Consider the following 22,734-nt stretch of genomic DNA (forward strand, 5'->3'; position numbering starts at 1 on the left):
AGCAAAATAATTGTTTTTTTGAAACCATTCCTCGACATGATGCACCAAGACCGCAGGTTAAATTGGCATAAGGAGTAACTGATTCATTGATATTACACGTGATTAAAACAGGAAGAGTTATTGTGACCACAATGAAAGGAGGCTGGTGGAAAGGTTTCCATTTTTAACAGTGCACGAGAACTGAAATTCTTTTTTTCGTTTTGTTTTGGCTTCATCTTTTTAAAATATGTTGCTGACCAGACAGGAGTGCTCGGGGTCAGATATAGCTGACATTCCTATTCTTCTCATCAAACGGCAGCGCAGATCCTCATGCCTCCAACTCCAGACCCAGGCCAAGCTTGTGACCGCCAGCATTGATATTCTTCCCATCCACCAGTGCAGAGAGGAGAAGTTTCATACCTGAAATACAAAAAAAAAAGTTTTCTGTGTATGTGTAGTACTGAAAAAGATGTGTAGGTGTAAAATTGTGTGTTTTAATTGTATATATTAGAATAAAGACAGTTCTTACCAGGCCGCAGGGTCTGGCTGTATCCAATTCCTACCAAGCTGGCATTATTCACCTTAGCCTGGAGAAAAAGCATTCAATTATTAAACTAAAATTTAATAACTCTACACAGTAGTGCCTGCAGGGGTGCACAAATGATTATATTATTGTATTATATTATAATAATTAGTGGAAATATATAGAAAAGTAAATCCTCTTCCACTTTTCATCGTTCCTCTGCCTTTGCCCTAATTCCCAACAACATTTCACTGAAGTGTTAACACATGTTTGAGACACCTCCTCACAAACAGGAGGGTAAACATAACTTCCTTGGGGCACACTTACTGATATGGAGGCACTGGAGTCTAACTGGTATTTGGCAGCAATTCCAAAGCGAGTGCCGTTGCTGCCTGCTGTCCAGGCAAGATTCACAGCGGTCTCCAGTTTGTCGTTTACCTTCTGGTAAATGGATCCACCAAACTCTGAACCGTCATTTCTGGAGGAACAAAAAATGTTCAACATCACCTGCATGTTGTTGTTTGGTTACCTGTTTGTGCTACAGTTAAGCTGCTAGTGGTTCAAATATTTGTTGAGCCTAGAAGCGTACACATTGGTGTGAAGCTGGAAGTCGCCGGTCTTGTAACCAACCGCAAAGTTGCTCTGGCTCATCTTGGACTTGGCTGTGTCAAAGGTCATCTGGTAGCCAGCCAGCCAGCCTTCGTAGCCAGCCACTGCTGCTCCATGGATGGTAGGACCAGCGAAATCTAAATCTACATCGACATCGGCATTAAGGTATTCCCTTTTATAAGCCGTCTTCACCTTGCCGCTCTTCTTGCTGTTAAAATAAAAACAGTAAAGAAAAGAAGGTGAAGTTAGGAGTGCGATCTCTTCACAATAAGTGCAAGTCATGATTTTAACATTTAAAACAGCAGCTTACCCAGTATTTGGTGAAAATGTGGTGTCAAAAGTAAGTTTCAGCCCTTTGGTGATCTAAAGAAGATAATTCCATTAGTCAGACTATATTTGGAGCTGATTCATTGGTGGTGTTTATCAGCAAAAGAAAGAGTTTTTAAATTTACCTGGTCCTCAACACAAATTTCTGTCCCGAGTGTGTTTTCCGTGGTCCACTTCTCTGTGAACGTCAGCCCGTACTCAGCCCACTTGTACTTGGTTTCCAGGGTTCCAGTGACCTTGCTAGTGTCTATGTTAGATGAGCCGGACGTTTTAAACTCCTGAAGTAAAGAAAGAGGAAATGAATTCTACTTGGAAACAATACAGCAGGTTGAAGAAGTTCATTTACTATTACTACACTTTTTATAACACTTGTTTCTTATTAGCTGAAAACAGCATTATATCTGTGATAACCTAGAATCAGCTGAGAATACCTGCAATGCACTATTTATATTTATAGTAACAGCTAAACTCACCACTCCACTTGTAGACTTTGTCTTCACATCAAGCTTAACCAGTCCAAAACCTGCAAGGACAATGACAGTGAGGGACTACTTTCTGAGTTTGGTAGCACACTCCAAGCCGAGCCAGCCTGTCCTCTGAGAGGGCATTAAATACACACTTATAAAACTGTCTTTTATCTTGCTTCCAGTTACCATATCCCTTATTGAAGATGTCCTTTGCTGATTTTCCGAGGTCTGCATATGTTGGTGGAACTGCCATTTTGCCTGTCAGGGAAAAAAAGGACATGACCATAAACTAACATGTACAGAAAAGTGAGAACAATATGCATGTGTAAACTAGTGAAGCCTTTAAAAAAGGACAGAAATTTGTAGCTACGACTGAGGACACTGAGGTCATCTCCTCAGTATCTTTTCTGGGGGACTGTGCATCATTGAGGGAATTTGCATTCTACAATGTCTTACTATTTACTATTTCTAGACTCAGTTCACTTAAATTTGGCTACATGTGGGTCAACAAGTAAAGAAATAATGATTAAAAGGTGAACAGGAGACAGTATTTCTTCACTAAAATCGTATCCCTTACCGCATGAAGAAGGCTGTACTCTATTAAACAGTATTAAAGTGTGGTCACCTGTCCCTTAGAACATTAGTACAGTCAGACACCTGCAGCACATGACCCACACCGGCTCCATTACTGCCAGATTGTGTTGTCACGTCTCCTCACAGTCAAGGTTAGACCACAGGCAGGAGGCTTGTCTGAAACTCTCTGCTTACAGTAACCAGGAACAGCAAACCTGACAACATGCCATTTTATGTGTCTTTTTTCCCCCTTTACCACTACTGACATAATTAAACATGCATATAATTATCAAAGCAGCAGTTAATGGCACACTATTTTGGATAAAAATGAAGAATAATGGCGAAGCTTAATTGAAATGAAAGGGATTTTCTGTTAATTAGGTGCATACGCAGTTGATGGTGTATTTTTTTACTATTCAAATAGATGTAAATGTTTTGCTTTAATAAGAAATATGACAGTGTCACCGGTGCCTGCTTCAGTATTATGAAGGAGTTTGAACACATGAGGGTGGTAGGGGGCGTTTTGTAGCTCCCAAAAATGGGACATTTAACAACCGTCTGCAATAAAATACAACATAAACAACAAAGTAATTACACGACTAATTACTCACCGAGTATTGTTAGTGTTGGGGGTGTTGCTGTCAGCTTGTGAGACGGGGAAAAGCAGCAGGAGAAGCGGGAGGAGCCGGTGTAGGACACTGTGGAGGAGACACACGCACCGCAACCAAACACCCTCCTGACCTCGAAATGTAGCTGTTTATCTCCTGCCTGTTTGAAATCTTTTTTTTTAAATACTCGGTGGATTAATTAAAGAGTTGTTCTGTGTCTTTGGCAACAGCCAAACTTAATTAGTGTCAGCTGCGAAAGTCAGACCAGTTTTTTTTATCATGCCCTCAAAATCTGCAACTACACAACCACACACAGGCAAAGTGGAAGACTACTAAATCACCATGGTAACCAATGTGCTAACAGTTTTATTTCACCTATAATATATATAATATATATATATATAAATATAAACAAATAAAACACGATAATAACAGTGTTAGGGGATAAATATTAAATATTTAAGCCAATGTTTATCACAATACATAAATATAATACAGTATATTTAGCTTATTGTTATTTTTCCACCTTATTGATGTCAAAACCGTCGAAGCTGCCAAAGTGTCAGTCCATAGTTATTAAAACTTAAATTATTATTATTATTATTTTATTATTATTATTATTATTATTATTATTATTATTCTTATTATTATTATATTTAATTATTTTACTACTTTTTTAAAATTATTGGTTATAATTTTGTTGATTTATTTAATTTAATCGAAGTGAGCTGTAAGGGACAATGGGTGATAGTTATATCAACTCACTCTCACAATTTAAGTCTGCACTTAAAACCCACCTGTTTAAAATAGCTGTTTTCCATCTGATTCAATTGCATTGTCCTATTTTAACCTGTTTTTAATGTTCTATTCTTGTAATTTTATATACTTTTATGGTTCTTTTTGTTTGTTTCTGTTATTTGCTTTGTTACTCTCATTTATTGTAAGGTGTCCTTGGGTGACAGAAAGGTGCCTATGAAATAAAATGTATTATTAATATTATTATTATTATGGCTCCATAGGTGTTCTTGGGAGGTTGTTGTTGTTATGTACAACACTGCAACGATGCATGTATTACTGCCAGCATCACTGCCTGCTCATGTACACATCTCTACATGCCAGTACTATTACCTGTTATTGAGAACAACTGAATAGACTTAACCTGTCAGTAATTGCATGTAAAACTAAAAACCCAATAAAAAGATATAAATATATATATTTAAAAGTCTGTCTCAGTCTTTGTAAAACATAAGACATAAATAAGAAAAATGCATAGATATAAATTACTCAAAAAAATAGATATAGCCTACATTAAAATTAAAATTAACCTTTAAGATAAATCTGACCAGGGGGTCCACCAATTTTTGTCAAAAATAATTTGTGAGGATTAAAAAATATAACAAAAATGATGTGATACTAACATAACATGGCCAGCAGCTAAGGTGAGGAAAGGTGTTGGAGTGAAACGCAGCAGTTCTTTGTTGCGAAATGAACATAAATCAGTTACTTAAGGCTAGTTATAGGTTGATGAAGTGAAGCAGAAAGGAAAACTTTGTCACAGTGAATGAAGGTGAAATAAAAGGTGAATACAGTAAATATAAAAGTTATTATAGGCTTTAAATGTGACTCACAAATGTCTTTTGTGAGTGCAAATACACTCACAAAGGACATCCTGATATCATGTAATTTATCAGCTGCACTTTAGAAAATATTCTTGCTTCCTTTTTACAGGCTGGAGTCGAGCAAAAAATTGATCTACGCCTACAGCCAGCACTGAAAACTCTAGGTACAGTAATGCGTCTCTTTTTTCACATCCACAGCAGCTCTAACCTCTCTGGGGCTACCTGGTCATGATCATCAAGTACATTCAAAAATATAAACGCAGCACTTTTGCCTTTGCTCCCATTTTTCATGAGTTGAAATGAAAGCTATTCTTCTATAGGACCTTCTAGGGCTGTGTCCCAAACAGTGGATGAGTTAGTTAGTAATGTAGACAGGTGAGACATAAAGTGTTTAAGTGACATTATGTAAAAATTGGTATTTAGTGGTATTTTTGCATGACATTACCGGCAGCTAAGATGAGGAAAGGTGTTGGAGTGAAACGCAGCAGTTCTTTGTTGTGAAATGAACATAAATCAGTAACACTAACTAGTAACACTAGTTATAGGTTGATGAAGTGAAGCAGAATAGATAACTTTGTCACAGTGAACAAAGGTGAAATAAAAGGTGAATATAGTAAATATAAAAGTTATTATAGGCTTAAAATGTGACACGTTTAAAAAAACAAAAACATATGGGGCTCCCTGTTCTGTTTGTCTCATCCAAAGGGTCCTCGGGCTGAATAAGGTTTAAGAACCCTGCTGTAGACATTGAATGAAAGTTACAGCATTTATTTATTTATTTTATTGAGTCTAAAATGAATGAATGAAAAAGAAACAATTCTTAAGCAAATTTCTCTTACTTCATTACAGGAAGATTAGAGGCACAATTCTAGTCTTTCTAATGGGATTAAATAAACATAAACATTGATTCTAAGTACTTCATACCTGACCACTAACCATCGGAGGTTTATTATTGACTTAAATACACATTAAACATTCATGTGTTCAGTAACTTTCGACTACTTTATAAATTCTCTCGTGCTGAGGATTGTGCACACAGTATCTATCAATAACAGCGGCTGTGCAGTGAGTGGAAAAATAAAAATAAAGTACTTTGTCTTTGATTTCAGCTTTTTAATGATGGAAATGACTGAACAAGACATGAAACAAGTAATGTGGCTTTTGCAGGAGCGCGTGAACACAACAGCATCGTTCCTCAGTGAAAAGATGTGCCGTGGACTGTCAACTCTTATTAATAATAATCATGTTTCTGACATGCCGTAATGACCAAATCAATTACAACATCTGGCAAGTTTCACTCGATGAAATGCAGAGGCCAATCTGAAATCAACATTACACTTAAAAAGCACATTGTGTTTCAAACAAATACATAGTTAAGAGCAACTGTAAACATACTGTATTTCTCCATGTGCATGTTGCTGCAACACTTTATATGAAATATAAAAATACCTATTGACATTTACAAAATTAAATAAATTAATATAAACAAATACATACAAATTTAAGGGTCCTTTTTAAGAACGACGCCTAGAGATTCATGTTAAAAGATTATTATCAGGGAAAGCGACACAAATCTGGTCATTTACACTGATGTTTCTGTTTTTAAAAAAGCACTATACAACTATCCAACAAGTAAACATGAAAGATTTGGGACATTTCTACACACACTGTAACACTCAAGGTAATTGGCAAATGGAATAATATTTAAGACAGCTGGAAACAAATCTTTGATTCAATGTTTTGTTTAGTTTTTTTGGCTGATAATGACATTTCCTTGAATGCATCTTTTCTAAGTCTGATAAGGAAAAGGCATAGCTAAGTGAACAATTATCAACAAAGATCTGTGGTATTTTTACTGCATCGTTCAGTAAGCTGTGAATTACTCTACTTTAGTAACACTGTCAAGATGTAAGCATAATCACAAGGAATGGAAAAAAAAAACAATGGCAAAGATCTGTTTCTCAACAATATTTTGCTATACAGAAAATTATAAGATTTTTACATATTGCTTTAACAGTGGTCCAGTGTTCTGTTTTGATAAATTACATAGTGGGAGGTAAAACAAAACTTCCAGTCAAGAATCCAGATCCAAACCTTGCAATGATCAGGAATTATAATTGCACAAAATTAGCAAACTGCTGTTAAGGATTAGGTAGACTACTGCCTGAGAGTCTTTTCATGTGGCTTCCTTTTATCGTGTGCTATGCGAACATGTTTCTAAGTTGCGAGGTACTGGAAAAAAAACGCAGTTCATGCTACACAAAATGATATCCCTTTAGAGGAAAAATAAGCAACCAATAAATGAGATATATCTCCACTGTGTTCACTTTTCAAACGTATGAATGTAGAGTTGTTTTGACAGATGGGGAGCAGGTTAGAAGTCCCAGAATATAAGAAGGTATGGCTCTGTGTATCCCATCAGGCTTCGGTGCTATAACAGGATCACATCGGTTGTTTTTTATTGATGACGATAATCACACACCACCTCGGTTGGCAACTTCACAAAGCAGACACAGACACAGCACAAGCTAAGAAGTGTCTGACAGTACTGCTGACGCTGCTCATTATCCAATCAGCCTCCTCATCATGGAGGGCCTAGAGAAAGGCCAGCCGTACTCATTGGGGACCGGCCCGTTGACATTGCACTCGAAGAAAGAGAACATGGGGAACCAGATGCGTGCTCGTCGACTCTGCTGGTAGGCCCGGGTGTTGGCCAGAGTGTGGTAGTACAGGAAGAGTCTGGTAGTGATGTAGAACGCTATGAACACGTCAATGGAGTAGTGTTCGTGTGCAGCTAAGATGAAGAAGATGCCGAAGAGGTTGAGGACCCAGGACAACGTGTGAATGAAATTCCAGCTCCTTGGAGTGTCTGTTGAAGATACATTCACCGAATTAGATCATTTCTGTCCAGGTCAGACTGAGGGAGGCTGGTTTTTATTTCAGCTGTAATACCATTGAAGGACACTGGATGGCAACAAAGGGACAATGTTGCCAAACATACTTGCGTCTTCCTTTACCTGTGCCTTCTCCTCGTGATTTATTACTTTACCCCTCACTGCTTTTACCAACAGCTCATAATGTCTCATGATTTGTGACATTTTCAAAAATGTCAGAGCGATTATCTCATCTTTTAGTGAAAATCAGGCTTCAGTTTAAAATGATGTGTCATAATATTTAGATTTTTTTTTCAAAGAAATAGCTGAAAAAATAGCACATTGTGCAAATAAAGACATTTAGTAAATCATCAAGCGTTAATTAGTAAAGACAAATTATGACAGGTTTGTGCTTGGAAAAACTGTTTTTTAGGTGGTTATTAAAAATGCACACACGTACACAGAACTTCATGTGAACTCGAGGTCCATAAATCTAATTTCTGGACAGAAAACAAGGACAGAAAACAATTAAATTATTATTATTCCATGGCCATTTCACTTGAATCTTAACATGAACAGTTTGAAGTTGGAAGTATAAAGCGGTTCTGTTCCCCACTGAATGTAAAACAAAATGACAAAGAATGACCTCTACTCACACTCCGTGACGAAGAAGTTGAGCATGGTAAGAACCACAGTGTGGCCGCTGAACATGTAGTCACCACATGTATGCACTCCTGTCAGGGTCATCCCAAAACCGCTCCATATGGCTACAGCTCGCTGCAGTTTGGCCCACATGTCACCGTATATCTAAAATAAGAGAAGAAGTGTAAGTATTGTGATCTTGAAAATAAATAAATAAATAAAAAAAAGAGGCAGGGATGTAGTGTTTAAAATTCATTACCTTTCCTGAGCATTGCAGGTGCTGTCCTGGCACAGACAGGGAGGTGACAAACATGGTGATGCAGCGCAGCATGAACACCGTCCCCATTAGGCTGCACATGCGCCGCAAAAGAATGGACCTACGAGAAGAGGAACAGTCAACGCAGGTCTTCCATTGTTTTCCTACAGCACATGCACTGACGTGACAGGACTTTACCTGTGTTTATGGAGCAACAGAACCAGCAGCCAGATGTTACAGAGGATCACCCCACATGCTTCAGCCATGGCAAAGGCCCATGGTATTCTAGGCACGCTGTTGGAAAAAGAGAGGAAAAGTCAAATTCCAAACTTCTCTGGTGTTTTTGTGAGGATCTGCTGCTTATCGTTGGCGTTTTGGACTGCTTCTGTTTAGTTTTTTTTACATTTTATAGGCTAAGTCATTAATCTGGAACAAAATAAATTAAAGTCAGTAGCTAAATCATTAATCTTATCCCTAAAAATACCTTTTTGAGATTATTATACTATGGTTAAGGCTTAAATATTTCCAAGACGTTCTAATTTCCATGTTCAAAGTTTCTAAAATCACGATCCTCAACACCAAAATCGTTAAATGCACTTGCCAAACGCGCACTGGCATTACCCTGAAATCAGCTTTTCCCCAATAATCTAAGACATTCCATGAAAAAACTCAAAGCTGGCCATAAACAACGGGTCACACCACAAAGTAGGTCACTTTAAAAAAAAAACACTCAAAAGATCTCTTTGAACCAAAGCTAGCCCATCAGGAATATGTGAGGACAATAATAGAAACATGCTACAAGGAAGTAGGGCAATTATAATGTCCACCATCTGGTATGATATTCTGACACTTGATAAAAAAAAATTTTTTTATATCTTTGGAATTTCACAGTTGGCTGTTTTTGTTGTTATTTTTGGAGACCTCCCAGTGCCCCGGGTCAGAAAAGGAAGGCTTAAGAGTGTCTTAGCTGTCAAACACCCACCTGTCTAGGAAAATATCTGGCAGTGGAGGGTATGTGCGCATGTCAGGCACCCTCTCGTGCACGATGACCATGACGAAGGATGTGAACCCAAACACAAACACCACATAGATGGAGCTAAGCACCGTCTTCCAGTACTCTGGATCCAGGCGCCTTGTCTGCTGCTTGTACTTTCCATTAGTGTACTGGTGATACTCCTCTCCCACTGGTGCTGTGTCAGTGCTGTCACAGTCTCTGCCCGGGTCTCCATTACACAGCCAGTCCAAACTGCCTCCTGAGCCTGTAGGAGAGTGGCCGTCAAAGGGAAGACCGAGCTCCTCCAACAGGTCTATGTTCTGTTTTTGCAGTTTGCGGATGGACACCATCAGCCTTTTGATGTCCCCCAGCACTTTGAGCTCCAGAGGTGGCGAGCGGAGGTCATACTCGCTGAGGGCGAGCAGGCTGGTGCCGTCCAGGCGGTGCTTGTTACACAGCAGGTCCACATAGTCACAAAAGCCCTCTTCTTTCAGCCACTTGGCGACGTGTTTGGGCGTCCAGCGGCGGACGCTCAGTTGTGTCATTTCGTCCTCGCTCTGAAACCTGGAGAAAAGAAGATCAAAACTCTAAACCTTCCCCTCACTGACTAAATCAGCTCCCCGCCGCCAAAAAAGAAGAATCTTAAGGAGAAGTAGGCACTCTTTATTTCCACCGAATCAGCAAAACTAATTCCAAACAATCCACGCAACACTGCCACATAGACAGAAACTAACTTCACTTTGTGACAAAGACTATAAGGGATAAACAAGTTTAAGACAACCCCCTAAAATACACACAGACTGAGCCAATATTTGAGGAAAGATAAGTTTGCACAATAGATTACCACACCCTTGAAAAAATTTGGGTGAAGGAGCAGACAAAGCCAGACACTAAGAGTTATGGATGATGACTTGTTGGTTATTATCTTTAATCCTTTTATTCAAGCAGGCACCCTTAAATGAGTGAGTAATACACCCTATATGTTTCCATGGATACAGCACTGTAGCTCCTGCAGCAGCAACCCCCCCTCCATCACCAGCCATCAATAAGGTGCGGCCCTTACTTTTCAATGTAAGATAACCAGCCTGTGACTGTGTATGCAACCACAGGTATTCACACAAACCAAACCGAAAGCATCCTTTCTTTCTATCACCACAAGGCTAATTCAGCCCTGTAGCCAATGTTAGCCAGCAATGAGCTAATCGCTAGCTCGCTCAATGCCCTTTTCTTTTCATTTGACGCTCACTCACACTCACCCGGGGCCGAGACGTAACAGAGGACCGATAGGGACACTCGTTTATTCAGCTAGCCAGCTATCTGGCATCTCGCAAGAATCTGAAGAAACCGTATGAGCGTTTGCTGCAACAACACGGGCTCGTTGGGAGTCATTTCGCCGCGCTGGTTAGCATTACTGTTGACAACACAGGGTGGTATTACACAGAATAGCTGCGCACTGAGAATGGGCTTGGGGAGGGCGAAACAGTGACACCTACTGGTGGAAGGAGGGTACTGCAGCGTCTTTAACACACTGCAGTATTGATATTGTTATGATTTAAAGCAAAGTCATTATTCGGCCAAGTTCAGTGCCACAAAATGAGAAATCCGAGTTGGGGCGTGAAATGCAGTTGAAATAGCTTCAGAGGTTGTGTGGTTGAGCAGCATTTAGAATATGGGTCACTGATTTAATTTTAGAACAGGAACACCTGTCCTTGTCAGTACCCACATGGTTGTAGTAAAGCCTCAACGGAGTTTGAAAATAAATGTTGTGACAAGAGTTAATCACACAAATGTGTAGTTTTGTCAATGTGGACAACTGTAAATGCTCATGAGCAATCCACAGGAAAGTACGCCTTCAGTGAAAGACTTGGTGAAGGTTTTATATGGAGGGAAAAGGTTTGGTAATCATGTGGATGAAGTTTGGCCTAACCTTTTCATTGGTGACATGTGAGTATTTGACATACGCGACTGTAATAAAAAATAACATGGTTTCCTTGTAATGTGTTTTCTTTTGTCCACAGGTCAGTGGCCAATGATCGCTACAGTCTGTGGAAGCTGGCGATCACTCATGTTGTGAATGCAGCTCATGGGAGGATGCACTGTCAGGGGAGTCATGACTTCTATGGCTCCACTGTGGATTATTATGGAGTGCCCGCTGATGACTCACCGTCCTTTGACCTCGCTCGCTATTTCTTTCCCTCTGCTGAGTATATTCAGAGTGCACTTGACACAGCTGGTGGTAAATACCCATCGTGTTCCTTTATTGTCAGTTTTATCTCAGACTTTGCAGGTTTTTCTGAAAGCCACTCGTTGTATCCACAGTAAAAAAAAAAAAACACTGTCAGCTCGTGCTTTGTGCTTGTTGTAATCTTTTTCTTCCTCTCGTCCCAGCTCGCGTTTTTGTCCACTGTGCAGTTGGAGTTAGCAGGTCTGCCTCTCTCGTCCTGGCCTACCTAATGATCCACCATCATTACACCCTACTAGAGGCCATCAATAAGGTCAAGGAGCACAGGTGGATCTTCCCAAACAGAGGATTCCTCAAACAGCTTTGCGCTTTGGATATGAAACTACGCAAGAGTAATCTTCCACGCATCAAGAACAAATTGATTTTATAACTTACAGGACTTCAAATGCCGATTTTTCTCATGATAAATAAAGGATTCAGCATCTGCCAGTGGAGAGCGATACTGTACTTTGACTTTAATCAGTTTCTAGAATGAACCAAATGTATTTTTATTGATTCTGGTGCCGTTTGTGAGTCATGCTGCCTGCTCACTAGATATTGATCCTTATATTAATAGGTGAACAGTGTAATCAACTCACCCTGAGGCAGAATCCAATTTAAGATGGAATATGAGACAAAATGACTTATTTAACCTTTGCAACCTTTGTAGAACATTTACAACCCTATTTTACATTTAGTTTAAAACACCTGGGTGCCAGTTTTACTTGATATGATACTTGATATTTATTTCATTCTCAAAGGGATAGTTTTTTTGGGCTGTACGAGGTAAATATCTATTGTCCTTGTGTTACCTAAAGTGGGCCGCACAACCTGACCTTCTGATGTAAAGTCGATGCACAATATGCCAAAAAACTGCAGTTCCTCGAATGGCCACTTGAGGCTGGCTACAAGAAGGAGTCACTCTCCATAAGCTTCTTCAACAGATGCTTTGTTTGAGCACCCAGGCGTCATTCACCCTGCCTCGTTGATCCATGTCTTTGCCGATTTTTAGATTAGCTGGGGGGCGGAAGAGGCAGGATTACTAACATTGCAGCAGCCAGAGCCAGAGCGTTTTGAGCTTCAAAACGTCTCTTCAGAATCCTGTGGGTGACGCAGACTTACGCTGTCCATTCTTTAAACTGTCAGCGGTCCACATTAGTGCCCAAACTCAAACTGAGGACACACTGACCACTGTCTACTGTAGGTAACACTCTGAGAGACAAGTGCCTCATACAACTTCATTTGTATATAAATACCATAACCATCCATTTATGACCATAAAAAACTAGTACAATATGTACAAAAATAATAATTATAATAACAGATAAGTAATAATAGATTTATACATTTATATAGTGCTTCATCTAGATACACAACACTTGCATCAAATGAGAGAAACTCACCTCAACCATCATCATAACTACAAATGTTCCTGCAAATGTCTTTTCAGTGCATATCTTTTGTCATAGACTCAAAAGCTGAAAAACCTTGTATGCTCAGGCTCTTTATCAGGGAACATAGGTCTTTGAAATCTGTCAATCGGCCCTGGCTTTGCTGTGATGATGACGTAGAGGAAGACATGGAATACATTTAAGACTTTTCAATCTTCTTCAGAGAAAACCTGGATCATTAACGGCTCAGAAACATGACTGGTGCTCTTCAGGGGTAAAAGATCATTCTTATTGCGCGGTAAATAGAGCTCATTAGGTGTGTCTTTCGGTGTTTAAAATGCTTCCAAAACAGCTTCGCAAATACAAAATATGCGCTCAGTATCAGCCGAGCCTCTTCCCACACAGGAGCACACACAACACTTTGCTAAACTGCATCTGGATGTCATCAGAATCGCTCATTCTCCAGCAGGTATGGATCTTATTTTCAAAGCATTGCATACATATCAACTGGGATTTGTTCCCATCACATACACTACTGTAGATTGATCAATAAGCAGAAGCAGCACTTTAAATAATCAATCAATAACTGTCTACAGGTCAAAATGACCCGCAAACCCTTTATCGACTGATTTTGTGTAGAACATCAGTACTGACTTTTCAACAACACACCATCACGTCCACATTTCAACATCCACATTCATGACCCTGAATGAAGAGAAGTCATTAAATTTTATTCCTTAAAACAGAGGTTAATTATGTTTTTCTTCCGTTTAAAAGCTGAAAATGGTGAAATTGACCTGCAACATAATAGGAGGGTAAAGGGAAAAAATTGCAGCAATGTGAAGGCTGTTTGATGTCATGGGAAGCCAACAGCAAGCTTAATTTTTTTCTCTCTCTTCAGCCAATTTGCGTTCACAAGGTATTTATGTCAGAGCAGTAAACTAACTGTGTGAAGCTGTTACAGTATTTCTGTTTTATTTCTGCATTACACTGTACTTTCTGTCACCTGGTATAAGCAATGCACTTAAACATTTTGTCCTTAATAACATCCAATTATCACTGTTTTATGGAATGATTCATCTCGGTTTGAGGCTTATTAAATTAGAGTCCCACAGTGGTGTGAAAAGCAGAGCCCAGGCTGCACTGTTTGTTGTTCTGCCCTCTGCACGAGTAAGACTACACGCTAGGTTAAGCACTAAATTGGGGAACTGTCCAGTGACAGCAGATAAACACCTGCTCGTACAGATCATCCTGAGCCGGAGTTGACGGGAACTGCTTTAATACAACAAACATTTGGACCAGTAATAGATCCAAGACGTGAGGATTTGGACTTGAAAATGTCAGCCGTGAAAAACAAGACAAAAGAATACTTGACCGTAAAGGATCTGCAGAAGGTTTTGGACTCATGCAAACTGCATCTCAATGAAGTTGACGAAGTCTGGCCAAAAATATACATAGGGAATGTGTAAGTATACATTTTATTTCACATTTAAACCAGACTTAATGAGTTTGCCTTGTAAGGAAAATGTGAAACGTGTTTAAAAAGTGTTTATCTTTTGCAAATGTTATTCTGGTATAAAACATTCACATAAGTCTCTTCTGTCTCTTTGTCTTGCTAGGGCAGTAGCCCAAAACAAGGCTGCCTTGCTGAAATTAGGTATAACTCATGTATTAAACGCTGCACACTCCAAGCGAGGCAGCATAGGGAACCAAAGCTTTTATGGCCACGGCTTTGTGTATTGTGGCATTCCAGCAGATGACTCGACGCACTTTGATCTGGATGTTTACTTCCAGCCTGCAGCTGATTTCATTCATAAAGCTCTGAAGACACCTGATGGTAAGACTCCCCGAGGCTTCTTTTTCACATGAATAATCATATTTCTGCACGGTGAGTTTTAATTATATAATTCAGTCTCCATAAAGATAGAGTAATTTGCTGAAAAAAATATTCCTTAAACCCCTTTAATAAACCCATCTACTCACATTCTCCCACCATGCCGTCCTTTCAATGTCACCACAATGTAACACGAGTTGTAATGGTATGTAAGTGTATTTTCAGCCAGCGGTAATAATAAGGGTCTTACCTTGCAGAATTTGAGTCTATAATGTGACCATGGCTCCTTTCAAAGAAGCTATCAAGCAGAGGACAAGTTGGGATTAAAGAGTCAGTCGGGCCCCGTCTGCAAAAGGGACCTTAAATGAACAAAGGCGATGAATTGTAGGAACTATTTTTAGCTCACAGCAGGAAAAAAGAAAGGCCACAGTGTGAGACGGGCAGCCATGTATGATATTAATAAGACTGAGGCCTCTCACTAATCCTTTCCTTCACATCCTCTCTTTTCCCTTCATCTTGTCTGTTCTGCAGGGAAAGTTCTGGTGCACTGCATCATGGGAATGAGTCGGTCATCCACTTTGGTGTTAGCCTACCTCATGATCTACCGTCACCTCACACTCAAGAAGGCTTTGCAGAAATTGATCCAGAAGAGAGCTATCTACCCCAACAGGAATTTCTTGGCTCTGCTGTTGGATCTGGATCTTCAGCTGACGAGAAATAAGAAAACATGTCAGATCCTGTAATCAAAGAGAGGTTTACACTTCTTAGTCAAACAGCTGTGTGGTTTCAAGAGAGACGGCGACGCCGGTCTGTCTGTCTGTCGGTGCAGACTGAAATATTTCTACGGCTGATGAATTGTCATGAAATTTGGTTCCACTGCGACTGAATTTTTGTCAAACTCAGCTGTGCTTTGCGATTAACACTAATAATATATCACATTACAAAGGAAAGAAAAAGGAGAATGGGAAAGCTGAACACCAAGGAGCGTCACGATTCTCCAAATCCATGATTTAACTTTTAAGTGATATATATATATATATATATATATGAAATAAATAACAACAAAAATAATAATAGTATTATAGATAGATAAAAAGTTTACTTGGCTTGACTAGTGGATTTGTTATGAGAAGTGTGCCTCTCCCGGTGCCAGCTCATTGCCGCAGTCACAGAAAAAGTGAAAAGTGCTTCAAGCTATACAGGATAGTTAAGTTACTTTACTCACACGTAACGTGGATAGGTAATAGATACTGAACGGTCGTGTGTATTGCTGCTACACGTGGAAAGTTTCTTGATGTATTTTTTTTTACTTTATAACACGGATGGCGACATATAAACGCATCACATTATAGCAAGAAAACATTTCCGTTGTAACAACATACTATTTATTTTGTTATAACATAAAAATGTTTGAGGTTGTAACGTGATAACGTAGGTTGTTAAGTTTGTAACATGAAGAGTTTCACGTTATAACGAGCTGTTATAGTTGGTCGCCGGTTGCGGGAAAGGTTGCGGGAAGGTAGGCGGGTAAAAAAAAAAGGAAAATCTTGCAGTTAAACACCAACATGCTAAACATTAGCTTTATATACGTTAACATGTTTACATACTAAACTTACACTTTACATTAGCAAATGAACATGCTAATGTTATCATTCTGACATGGTTTTGTAAATATTCGCTGCTAATAGCACGTTAACATCCAGCAGCATGCTGGTTGCAGGCATGTTAACACGCTAGCACACTGCACAGCTGAGCCTGAGTACAGTTGAGGCTGACAAAGTCAACGTCAAACTGGGAGAAAGTTGCACCAAATCTGTGCCTGACAAGTCTGAGGTGTGGCGATAATAACATAACCTCAGTATCTAACTAAATTGCTACCGGAGCTATAGGCTTTGTTGGGGTTTTTTAAAAATGTTTTTGGAGGCAGTAATGTTAAAAACAAAGAACATCGACAGTTTGGTTGCAAAACAAATTAAAAATTATTGTAATGTGAAGTGAAGACTGAACAATGAATGCTATATAATAATTATAATAAGATTTTAGGACTATTTTATGTCTACAGCGCACTCTTGTAAGATGTTTCTTTCTTCAACGTCTCACTTTGTATTACATCAGAATGGACCAAATGTCTTATGGAAAATGTTTTTTTTTAACTCTGTAGAGGACTCATTAAATATAGTTTGTTTTTTTAAGTCAACATTCAAAAAATGGGAATCAATTTACAGCACCTGTCTCTGTGCCCCCTTCACTGTTCACAGTATGAAACTCCTTTGGCGTACTAGTGAAGTCAGTTTGATCAACACTGTACATCAGAAGGTTTCAGGTCTTTTGATTGTCATCTGTAGACACATTAGAAGGCACACAGACTCATCTGTTATATACAATGGTAGAGTTTGACACCAGTGATTCCCGTATGTTATAAATCATTGTGTCTCAAACTCGCTATATCACACTCCTACACACAACATTAAAATGAGTTTACTGTGAATAAACAAATAGTATGTGGAAAACTACATGACACTGGAGTCAGATATTTTATCATAAGGGTTTCATCTTTCAAGATATTTCATTTTGAGAAGAAAAATTATAAACTGATACAATAAATTGGGAAGTTTTGCAAAAAAATGAACTTGATAAAAAATAAATGTTTACATTGTTTGTACATATGTATGGAAACTTAATTAGTTTTCTCGAGACCTCGAGTTATTTATGTCATTATCTTGAAATAACATTGTTATCACGAGATAATGGCATAATTTTCTTAAGACCTCAAGATACGAAACCCAACTTCAGTGATTTACCATACTAGACTATCCTTTTGTTTGTTTTTTATGTCGAAATAACAAATGTTATTATCCAGAGATAACGGGAAAGTTTTCGTGATATCTCAAGATAACAAAACTTTGTTTTCTCGATATATAATAATACATAAAACAACATAATTAATTTGAGTTCTCAGGAAAACAAAAGGTCAGTCTAGTACCGACATAACATTTGTTATTTCGATATAATAAAAAACGGAGGAAATATAATGCAAGAATGTATGACCACTTGGGGCTTCCATACTTTTGTTCGTCCTACATTATTTTTATTTTTATGTCCATATTGCAAGTTTTTTTTTTTTTTTTTTTTGATGGTGAGTTGATATCTAGTAATATGAACCTTATATCAGTTTCTGTGCTTTCATTCACTAAATTATCATCACATACAGTGAGAGAGATCATAAACTCCTGACTGGCCCAAATGTCCAGGTGCTGATTTAAACACATTTTGCTGTAAAAAAGAATCTATGCCAGGTTTAAGCTTCGAGTACACAGCAGCACTGATCTAATTCTCTTGCTACTGAAAAAAGCTGTGTCCTATCCTCCCTCCTGTGCTGGTAGCTCGGGTAACCTTTAAGGAATGCAGAAGATGATGCCAGAATTATTTTTGGGCTGAGATTCAGATGTTAAAATAGCAAAAAAGGTTGCAGGGTAGATTACCAAGGAGAACGCAGACAGTTGTGCTGTCGACCTACATGTAGCTCTTGTACAGAGACACCTTGAAAAGCAACGTTTCCAGCCAAGGCAAGTGTCTACTTACAATGTGTTCGTATGAATTTGTTGATAGAAGTCCATGTTGGAAAATATTTATTAGTATTTACGGTGTCTATAAACGACAGTGTAAGGTTTTATTGTACTGTATACCGTTGTTTGCAAGGTTTATAAAGCACTTTTATAAATGAGTATGCGCTGTGATGATACTGATGGATTACCACACTCTGTCCTTTTATTAATTTGCTCACAAATCCAGACGAACCACATCCAAAAGGCTAAAGAGGGAAGTGTAATTCATAAAACCACCGAGAAGAGGCCCGGAGGAGGTAAAAAGCCATTTTTATTTGCCCTCCATGTTAACCGTGGGCACTTTCCCATACATAGCATCTTTAATTACACAGAAGTAGAGCAAGAAGGACAGGTTAGCCTAAGGGGGGAGGCAATGAAAGCAGTGCTGCAGCTCAACATGTGCACCAGGGAAATCAGTTCTCTGCCCTGACAGTGGGAGGGAGGAAAGGGTTGTACTTATAGATCAATGAGGAGAAAGAAGAGCCTCCAGGTACTCTGTGCACATGTTATACTTGTGCAAAGACACACTTTACCCTACCTCCAACACTCACACGCTGATATGTATAGAGCATATGGCGTGGTCCGATGCAGTTTTTCTGAGTGACACACGCATGCAATCATGCACATTCAGAGATGGATAAAGCCATCATGATGTTTGAGTGCACCTCCATATGCCACAGCAGCTTAACAAAAGGTCACAGAAACAGATTTGGTCTCAATGACTCATCCCCGTGGACACGACAATAAGTCTTCCGAACCCTGAGTGCCACATTATGTCTCCACAGACCAGCAGAATGCAAATAGGAAGCTGTGCTGCCATCGGTTTCTTTACTATAACAATGCATACACATCGTTTGTACGTCCTTAGCCTAGAGCAGAATCACACAAATGCCTAAATGGATGCTAATGTATACAGTACGCATAGTATAAGTCTCTCTAAAGCCTAGTGTGTAAATTGTAAATGCATAGGTTAGACTTGCCTGCAGGAAATGAAAAGCTGATGTTTACAGGCCTTGAATACCAATTTTCTGTTTCTCTGGAGATAAATAAACCCACCAAGTGCTACTGAACTGTAGATAAAATAATGAGAGCATCATAAGGTCAGCTTACCATTATGTGTTCTCGTGGTCCTTTGCTGCTGTGGAGTGCATTCATCGGCATATTTCTAGTCTATATTTAAAGGCCTGTATATCTGATGTTCTAATTAATGATCATCACTGGTGTATTTCTCTCTCAGTGTTATCCAGAATGAGGCTCTCACTTCAATGAAGTCTTTATTATTTATTTATTTAGCATTCAAAGCAACATCAGATAGTGCCTGAAACCATATCCTCATCCTTTCCCCTACTGACTTCTCAGCACTCAGCGTGGCCCATCTTTCATAGCGCTGACCAGATCTGCTGGTTCAACAAACCCGCTGCTTAAACGCCCAGTTAAACTCTGTCAGTATATCATATGTGGTGCTTCTATACGACAGGTTGTAAAAGCAGAAGTGGAGCATCCAGACATGCCCAGAGGCTTCAGCTGCTTGGCGAGCCCTGAGGGGGCTGATGGCAGGTATGAGACCCCCCCGGCGTCAGAGCTCCAGAGACTAATGTGGACAAAGAAAGGGACCAGCAGCCATATGGATGAAGTTCAGCCCAGGATCTATATTGGAGACATGTGAGACTGGAACAGTGAAAAATCTGCACAACAATAACGGCCATACGCATTGTTGAAAGTCAAAAGTTCTAAAACTCTAAAACAATTAATAATTAATTAATGGTAAAAGCACCTATAATCATTGTTTTATGTGAACAATGGATCATCTAAAGAGCCGAGGGAGTATTTTTGGGTTGCCAGGTTTTAATGCTGTTAATTATGTATAGCTTTAAGCCTTAATATAATTTGAATGGATGAGTTATAAAAAAATCAACCCTCAGTACAGTTGTCATGAACAAGAAAATTAGCTATTGAGACCAAAATTGTTTTTTGTACCGGGCTGTAAACATGTTTATTTCTGCTGTGAAGTTGGACATTTTAACATGGGGACTTATGGAGACTGACTTGTTCTGTAGCCAGCGTCAAGTGGATGTTTGAGGAACTGTAATTTTTGGCACGTCTGCATAGGCTTCACTTCACAGCCACAGATATTACCGCCTGTGCAAAACCAGGGTCAACGCTCCCAATTAGTACTTCGGTTAATGTTTAATTTGCCCAGGTTTAAATACCTGTCTCTGGGATTTCTGTCACCACCCAAATAAACATGAAGAAAAAAAAGTTTGTTTGTGTTTAAAACACAGAAAAAAAAAGCATTAATAAAAGTTCAAAAATATCAACTTATCTTGCCAGAAACAGTGACTGTTGACAGTTTTTATATTTACTATCTGTTGCAATTAATTATTTATGTGTGGTTGTTATTTAGGTGAAAAATGACAAAGTAAGCCACTACGTTGCACCAACCGAAAGGTTTTATAAATTAAATGTGAGTCCACAACTTGGCAACACAGAACATCCTCTAATTTATGCAGTCATTAATCATTTATAAAGCATTACTAAATGTTTTATTAATCATTTCCTATTGCGAAATGGTCATATGTTTATTACTATCATGATTTGTGTTCACAAGAGCAACAAATTCTTCTTTACTTATCCGCACTGACAGATAATTCCCTTTAGGTATGCAGCCAAAGACAAGAGGGCACTCCAGGCTCACCACATCACCCATGTACTTAACGCCGCTGATGGGAAGTTCAACGTGAACACGGGGCCCAGTTTCTACCGAGACACTAAAATCACTTATTATGGAGTGGAAGCTTTTGACATGCCATCCTTTAAGTTGAGTCCCTTCTTTTACCCAGCGGCCAATTTTATCAAGAACGCTTTAAGCTCGCCCACAGGTGAGAAGCTCTCACGGTGTTCAAGGTATTTCTCATCACTCTCACACGTTAACTCATTGAAGCCATTTTTCTTCTGTGTGTGTGTGTGTGTGTGTGTGTGTGTGCAAGGCAAAGAAACAAACATTTGTCAGTCAATTCCCATTACAGCAGCCCCCAGTTGTATTAGTCATTAAAATGCAAATCAAACACTAAACATAATATCAAGCTAATATCTTTCCCCCATGGTAATCTTCTCATAAGCTCAGACCTTGGCTAGCAAAATTGGTTTTAAATGGATTGCCCTGGTAATTTGTAAGCAACACTTTTATTGGACATGGAAATTACACAATTATGTTTGTGGCCTGTGCCTGCCTGGCCTGTTATGCAAAGTGAAGTCGGTATCTGACATGACAGTAATAAGATGAGGCCTCCTCATTCACATGCTGGCTGATCGGGGGCTTCAGTGTGTGGCGGGGCCTACAGTAATCCCCGGCAGAAATACACAGACGCCAAGACAGTTCAATTACGCGCTCCTATGCCCCCTAATCCTCCAGGCTGATAAGGAACCGGGGATTACCGTGTGTTGAAACATTTGTTGCAACATTGTTGAAAACTTTTAGTCAGGAGTTGAAAGTACTCCTCTCTGTGATGTGCCTGCTTTTTAATCCACAGAGGAGTAACAAATTAGACATCGGAATAAAGTTCAGCACAATAATCCAGTCATTGCATGGTTGTAAATATAAAAAGGGAGCTGGTGGAGGATGGTTGAGCTCAGGACTGATCCACAGGAAGCGGTGTTATGTTTTTGTTTTTCCTCTGATCGGCAGGTAGAGTGTTCGTCCACTGTGCGATGGGTCTAAGCCGCTCGTCCACTTTGGTTCTGGCCTACCTGATGATCCACGAGAACATGACGCTGGTGGACGCGATCAAAGCTGTCAGCGCCAACAGGAACATCTCACCAAACTCTGGTTTCCTGGAGCAGCTCCGAGAGATGGACAAAGAGCTGCACTGTCAGGGATCGTCGAGGAGTTGGAGTGCCAATGGGCGGACTTGAAATAAAATCCATCAGTTTGTAAATTTCGATTGTTTTGTTGCTTTCTGTCAGTATTTAAGTTTGAAGTAGAGATTACAACAGTTTTGTGTTATGTTTAGTTCTGGTTTCTGCAGGTTGACCTACCAGAGGAGGTAAAGATATGATAAAGGTAGATATTATGCCATTGACAAATGAAATGCATGTTACCTTGAATAAAATGGATTTCTCTGGGTTTGAACATTGTTGGAAATATTCAGTATGATATAAGCATGCAACTCAACAAACTATATAACATAGGTCTAGTTGTTTATTGGCATTTTAA

The 22,734-nt window shown here is 39.2% G+C and overlaps 5 protein-coding genes across 5 annotated transcripts; 3 read left to right on the forward strand and 2 right to left on the reverse strand.

Moving 5' to 3' along the window:
• Nucleotides 1-193: 193 nt before the first annotated feature.
• LOC104930544 (voltage-dependent anion-selective channel protein 2) lies at nt 194-3,236 on the reverse strand. Its single transcript, XM_010745398.3, has 9 exons — nt 3,090-3,236; nt 2,092-2,163; nt 1,912-1,961; nt 1,564-1,716; nt 1,422-1,474; nt 1,092-1,319; nt 830-980; nt 509-566; nt 194-399 (listed from the first exon to the last, which is right to left on the reverse strand). Exons 2-9 carry the CDS (start codon nt 2,156-2,158, stop codon nt 308-310), a joined length of 852 nt encoding a protein of 283 aa, XP_010743700.2. The 5' UTR covers nt 2,159-2,163; nt 3,090-3,236; the 3' UTR covers nt 194-307.
• A 3,535-nt stretch (nt 3,237-6,771) lies between these two features.
• samd8 (sterile alpha motif domain containing 8) lies at nt 6,772-10,882 on the reverse strand. Its single transcript, XM_010745769.3, has 6 exons — nt 10,727-10,882; nt 9,459-10,034; nt 8,675-8,770; nt 8,480-8,597; nt 8,235-8,385; nt 6,772-7,574 (listed from the first exon to the last, which is right to left on the reverse strand). The coding sequence occupies exons 2-6, from the start codon at nt 10,013-10,015 to the stop codon at nt 7,270-7,272; spliced, it is 1,227 nt and encodes a 408-aa protein (XP_010744071.1). The 5' UTR covers nt 10,016-10,034; nt 10,727-10,882; the 3' UTR covers nt 6,772-7,269.
• A 166-nt stretch (nt 10,883-11,048) lies between these two features.
• Nucleotides 11,049-12,139, forward strand: LOC109138655 (dual specificity protein phosphatase 13). Its single transcript, XM_019259523.2, has 3 exons — nt 11,049-11,414; nt 11,489-11,706; nt 11,859-12,139. The coding sequence occupies exons 1-3, from the start codon at nt 11,290-11,292 to the stop codon at nt 12,080-12,082; spliced, it is 567 nt and encodes a 188-aa protein (XP_019115068.2). The 5' UTR covers nt 11,049-11,289; the 3' UTR covers nt 12,083-12,139.
• Nucleotides 12,140-14,237: 2,098 nt separating this feature from the next.
• On the forward strand, nt 14,238-17,454 carry LOC104930939 (dual specificity protein phosphatase 13). Its single transcript, XM_010745878.3, has 3 exons — nt 14,238-14,547; nt 14,702-14,919; nt 15,448-17,454. Exons 1-3 carry the CDS (start codon nt 14,420-14,422, stop codon nt 15,657-15,659), a joined length of 558 nt encoding a protein of 185 aa, XP_010744180.1. The 5' UTR covers nt 14,238-14,419; the 3' UTR covers nt 15,660-17,454.
• A 1,252-nt stretch (nt 17,455-18,706) lies between these two features.
• On the forward strand, nt 18,707-22,460 carry LOC104935425 (dual specificity protein phosphatase 13). Its single transcript, XM_019259521.2, has 4 exons — nt 18,707-18,778; nt 19,999-20,183; nt 21,180-21,400; nt 22,207-22,460. The coding sequence occupies exons 2-4, from the start codon at nt 20,029-20,031 to the stop codon at nt 22,431-22,433; spliced, it is 603 nt and encodes a 200-aa protein (XP_019115066.1). The 5' UTR covers nt 18,707-18,778; nt 19,999-20,028; the 3' UTR covers nt 22,434-22,460.
• The last annotated feature ends 274 nt before the right edge of the window (nt 22,461-22,734 follow it).

The sequence above is a fragment of the Larimichthys crocea genome, chromosome XVI (genome assembly GCF_000972845.2).
Source record: "Larimichthys crocea isolate SSNF chromosome XVI, L_crocea_2.0, whole genome shotgun sequence".
Taxonomy (NCBI): domain Eukaryota; kingdom Metazoa; phylum Chordata; class Actinopteri; family Sciaenidae; genus Larimichthys; species Larimichthys crocea.

Bases quoted from the DNA above. Each gene is read 5' to 3' on its own strand.
- LOC104930939 (XM_010745878.3), top strand. From the start codon at position 14,420: ATGTCAGCCGTGAAAAACAAGACAAAAGAATACTTGACCGTAAAGGAT. The intron at 14,548-14,701 runs GTAAGTATACAT...TTGTCTTGCTAG, and splicing joins AAAATATACATAGGGAATGT to GGCAGTAGCCCAAAACAAGG. The intron at 14,920-15,447 runs GTAAGACTCCCC...TCTGTTCTGCAG, and splicing joins AGCTCTGAAGACACCTGATG to GGAAAGTTCTGGTGCACTGC.
- LOC104935425 (XM_019259521.2), top strand. From the start codon at position 20,029: ATGCCCAGAGGCTTCAGCTGCTTGGCGAGCCCTGAGGGGGCTGATGGC. The intron at 20,184-21,179 runs GTGAGACTGGAA...AATTCCCTTTAG, and splicing joins AGGATCTATATTGGAGACAT to GTATGCAGCCAAAGACAAGA. The intron at 21,401-22,206 runs GTGAGAAGCTCT...TCTGATCGGCAG, and splicing joins CGCTTTAAGCTCGCCCACAG to GTAGAGTGTTCGTCCACTGT.
- LOC109138655 (XM_019259523.2), top strand. From the start codon at position 11,290: ATGCTCATGAGCAATCCACAGGAAAGTACGCCTTCAGTGAAAGACTTG. The intron at 11,415-11,488 runs GTGAGTATTTGA...TTTTGTCCACAG, and splicing joins AACCTTTTCATTGGTGACAT to GTCAGTGGCCAATGATCGCT. The intron at 11,707-11,858 runs GTAAATACCCAT...CTCTCGTCCCAG, and splicing joins TGCACTTGACACAGCTGGTG to CTCGCGTTTTTGTCCACTGT.
- LOC104930544 (XM_010745398.3), bottom strand. From the start codon at position 2,158: ATGGCAGTTCCACCAACATATGCAGACCTCGGAAAATCAGCAAAGGAC. The intron at 1,962-2,091 runs GTAACTGGAAGC...TTGTCCTTGCAG, and splicing joins CATCTTCAATAAGGGATATG to GTTTTGGACTGGTTAAGCTT. The intron at 1,320-1,421 runs GTAAGCTGCTGT...TTATTTTAACAG, and splicing joins ACATTTTCACCAAATACTGG to CAAGAAGAGCGGCAAGGTGA.
- samd8 (XM_010745769.3), bottom strand. From the start codon at position 10,015: ATGACACAACTGAGCGTCCGCCGCTGGACGCCCAAACACGTCGCCAAG. The intron at 8,771-9,458 runs GTGGGTGTTTGA...TTTTTCCAACAG, and splicing joins CCAGATATTTTCCTAGACAG to CGTGCCTAGAATACCATGGG. The intron at 8,598-8,674 runs GTAAAGTCCTGT...CTCTTCTCGTAG, and splicing joins CTGTTGCTCCATAAACACAG to GTCCATTCTTTTGCGGCGCA.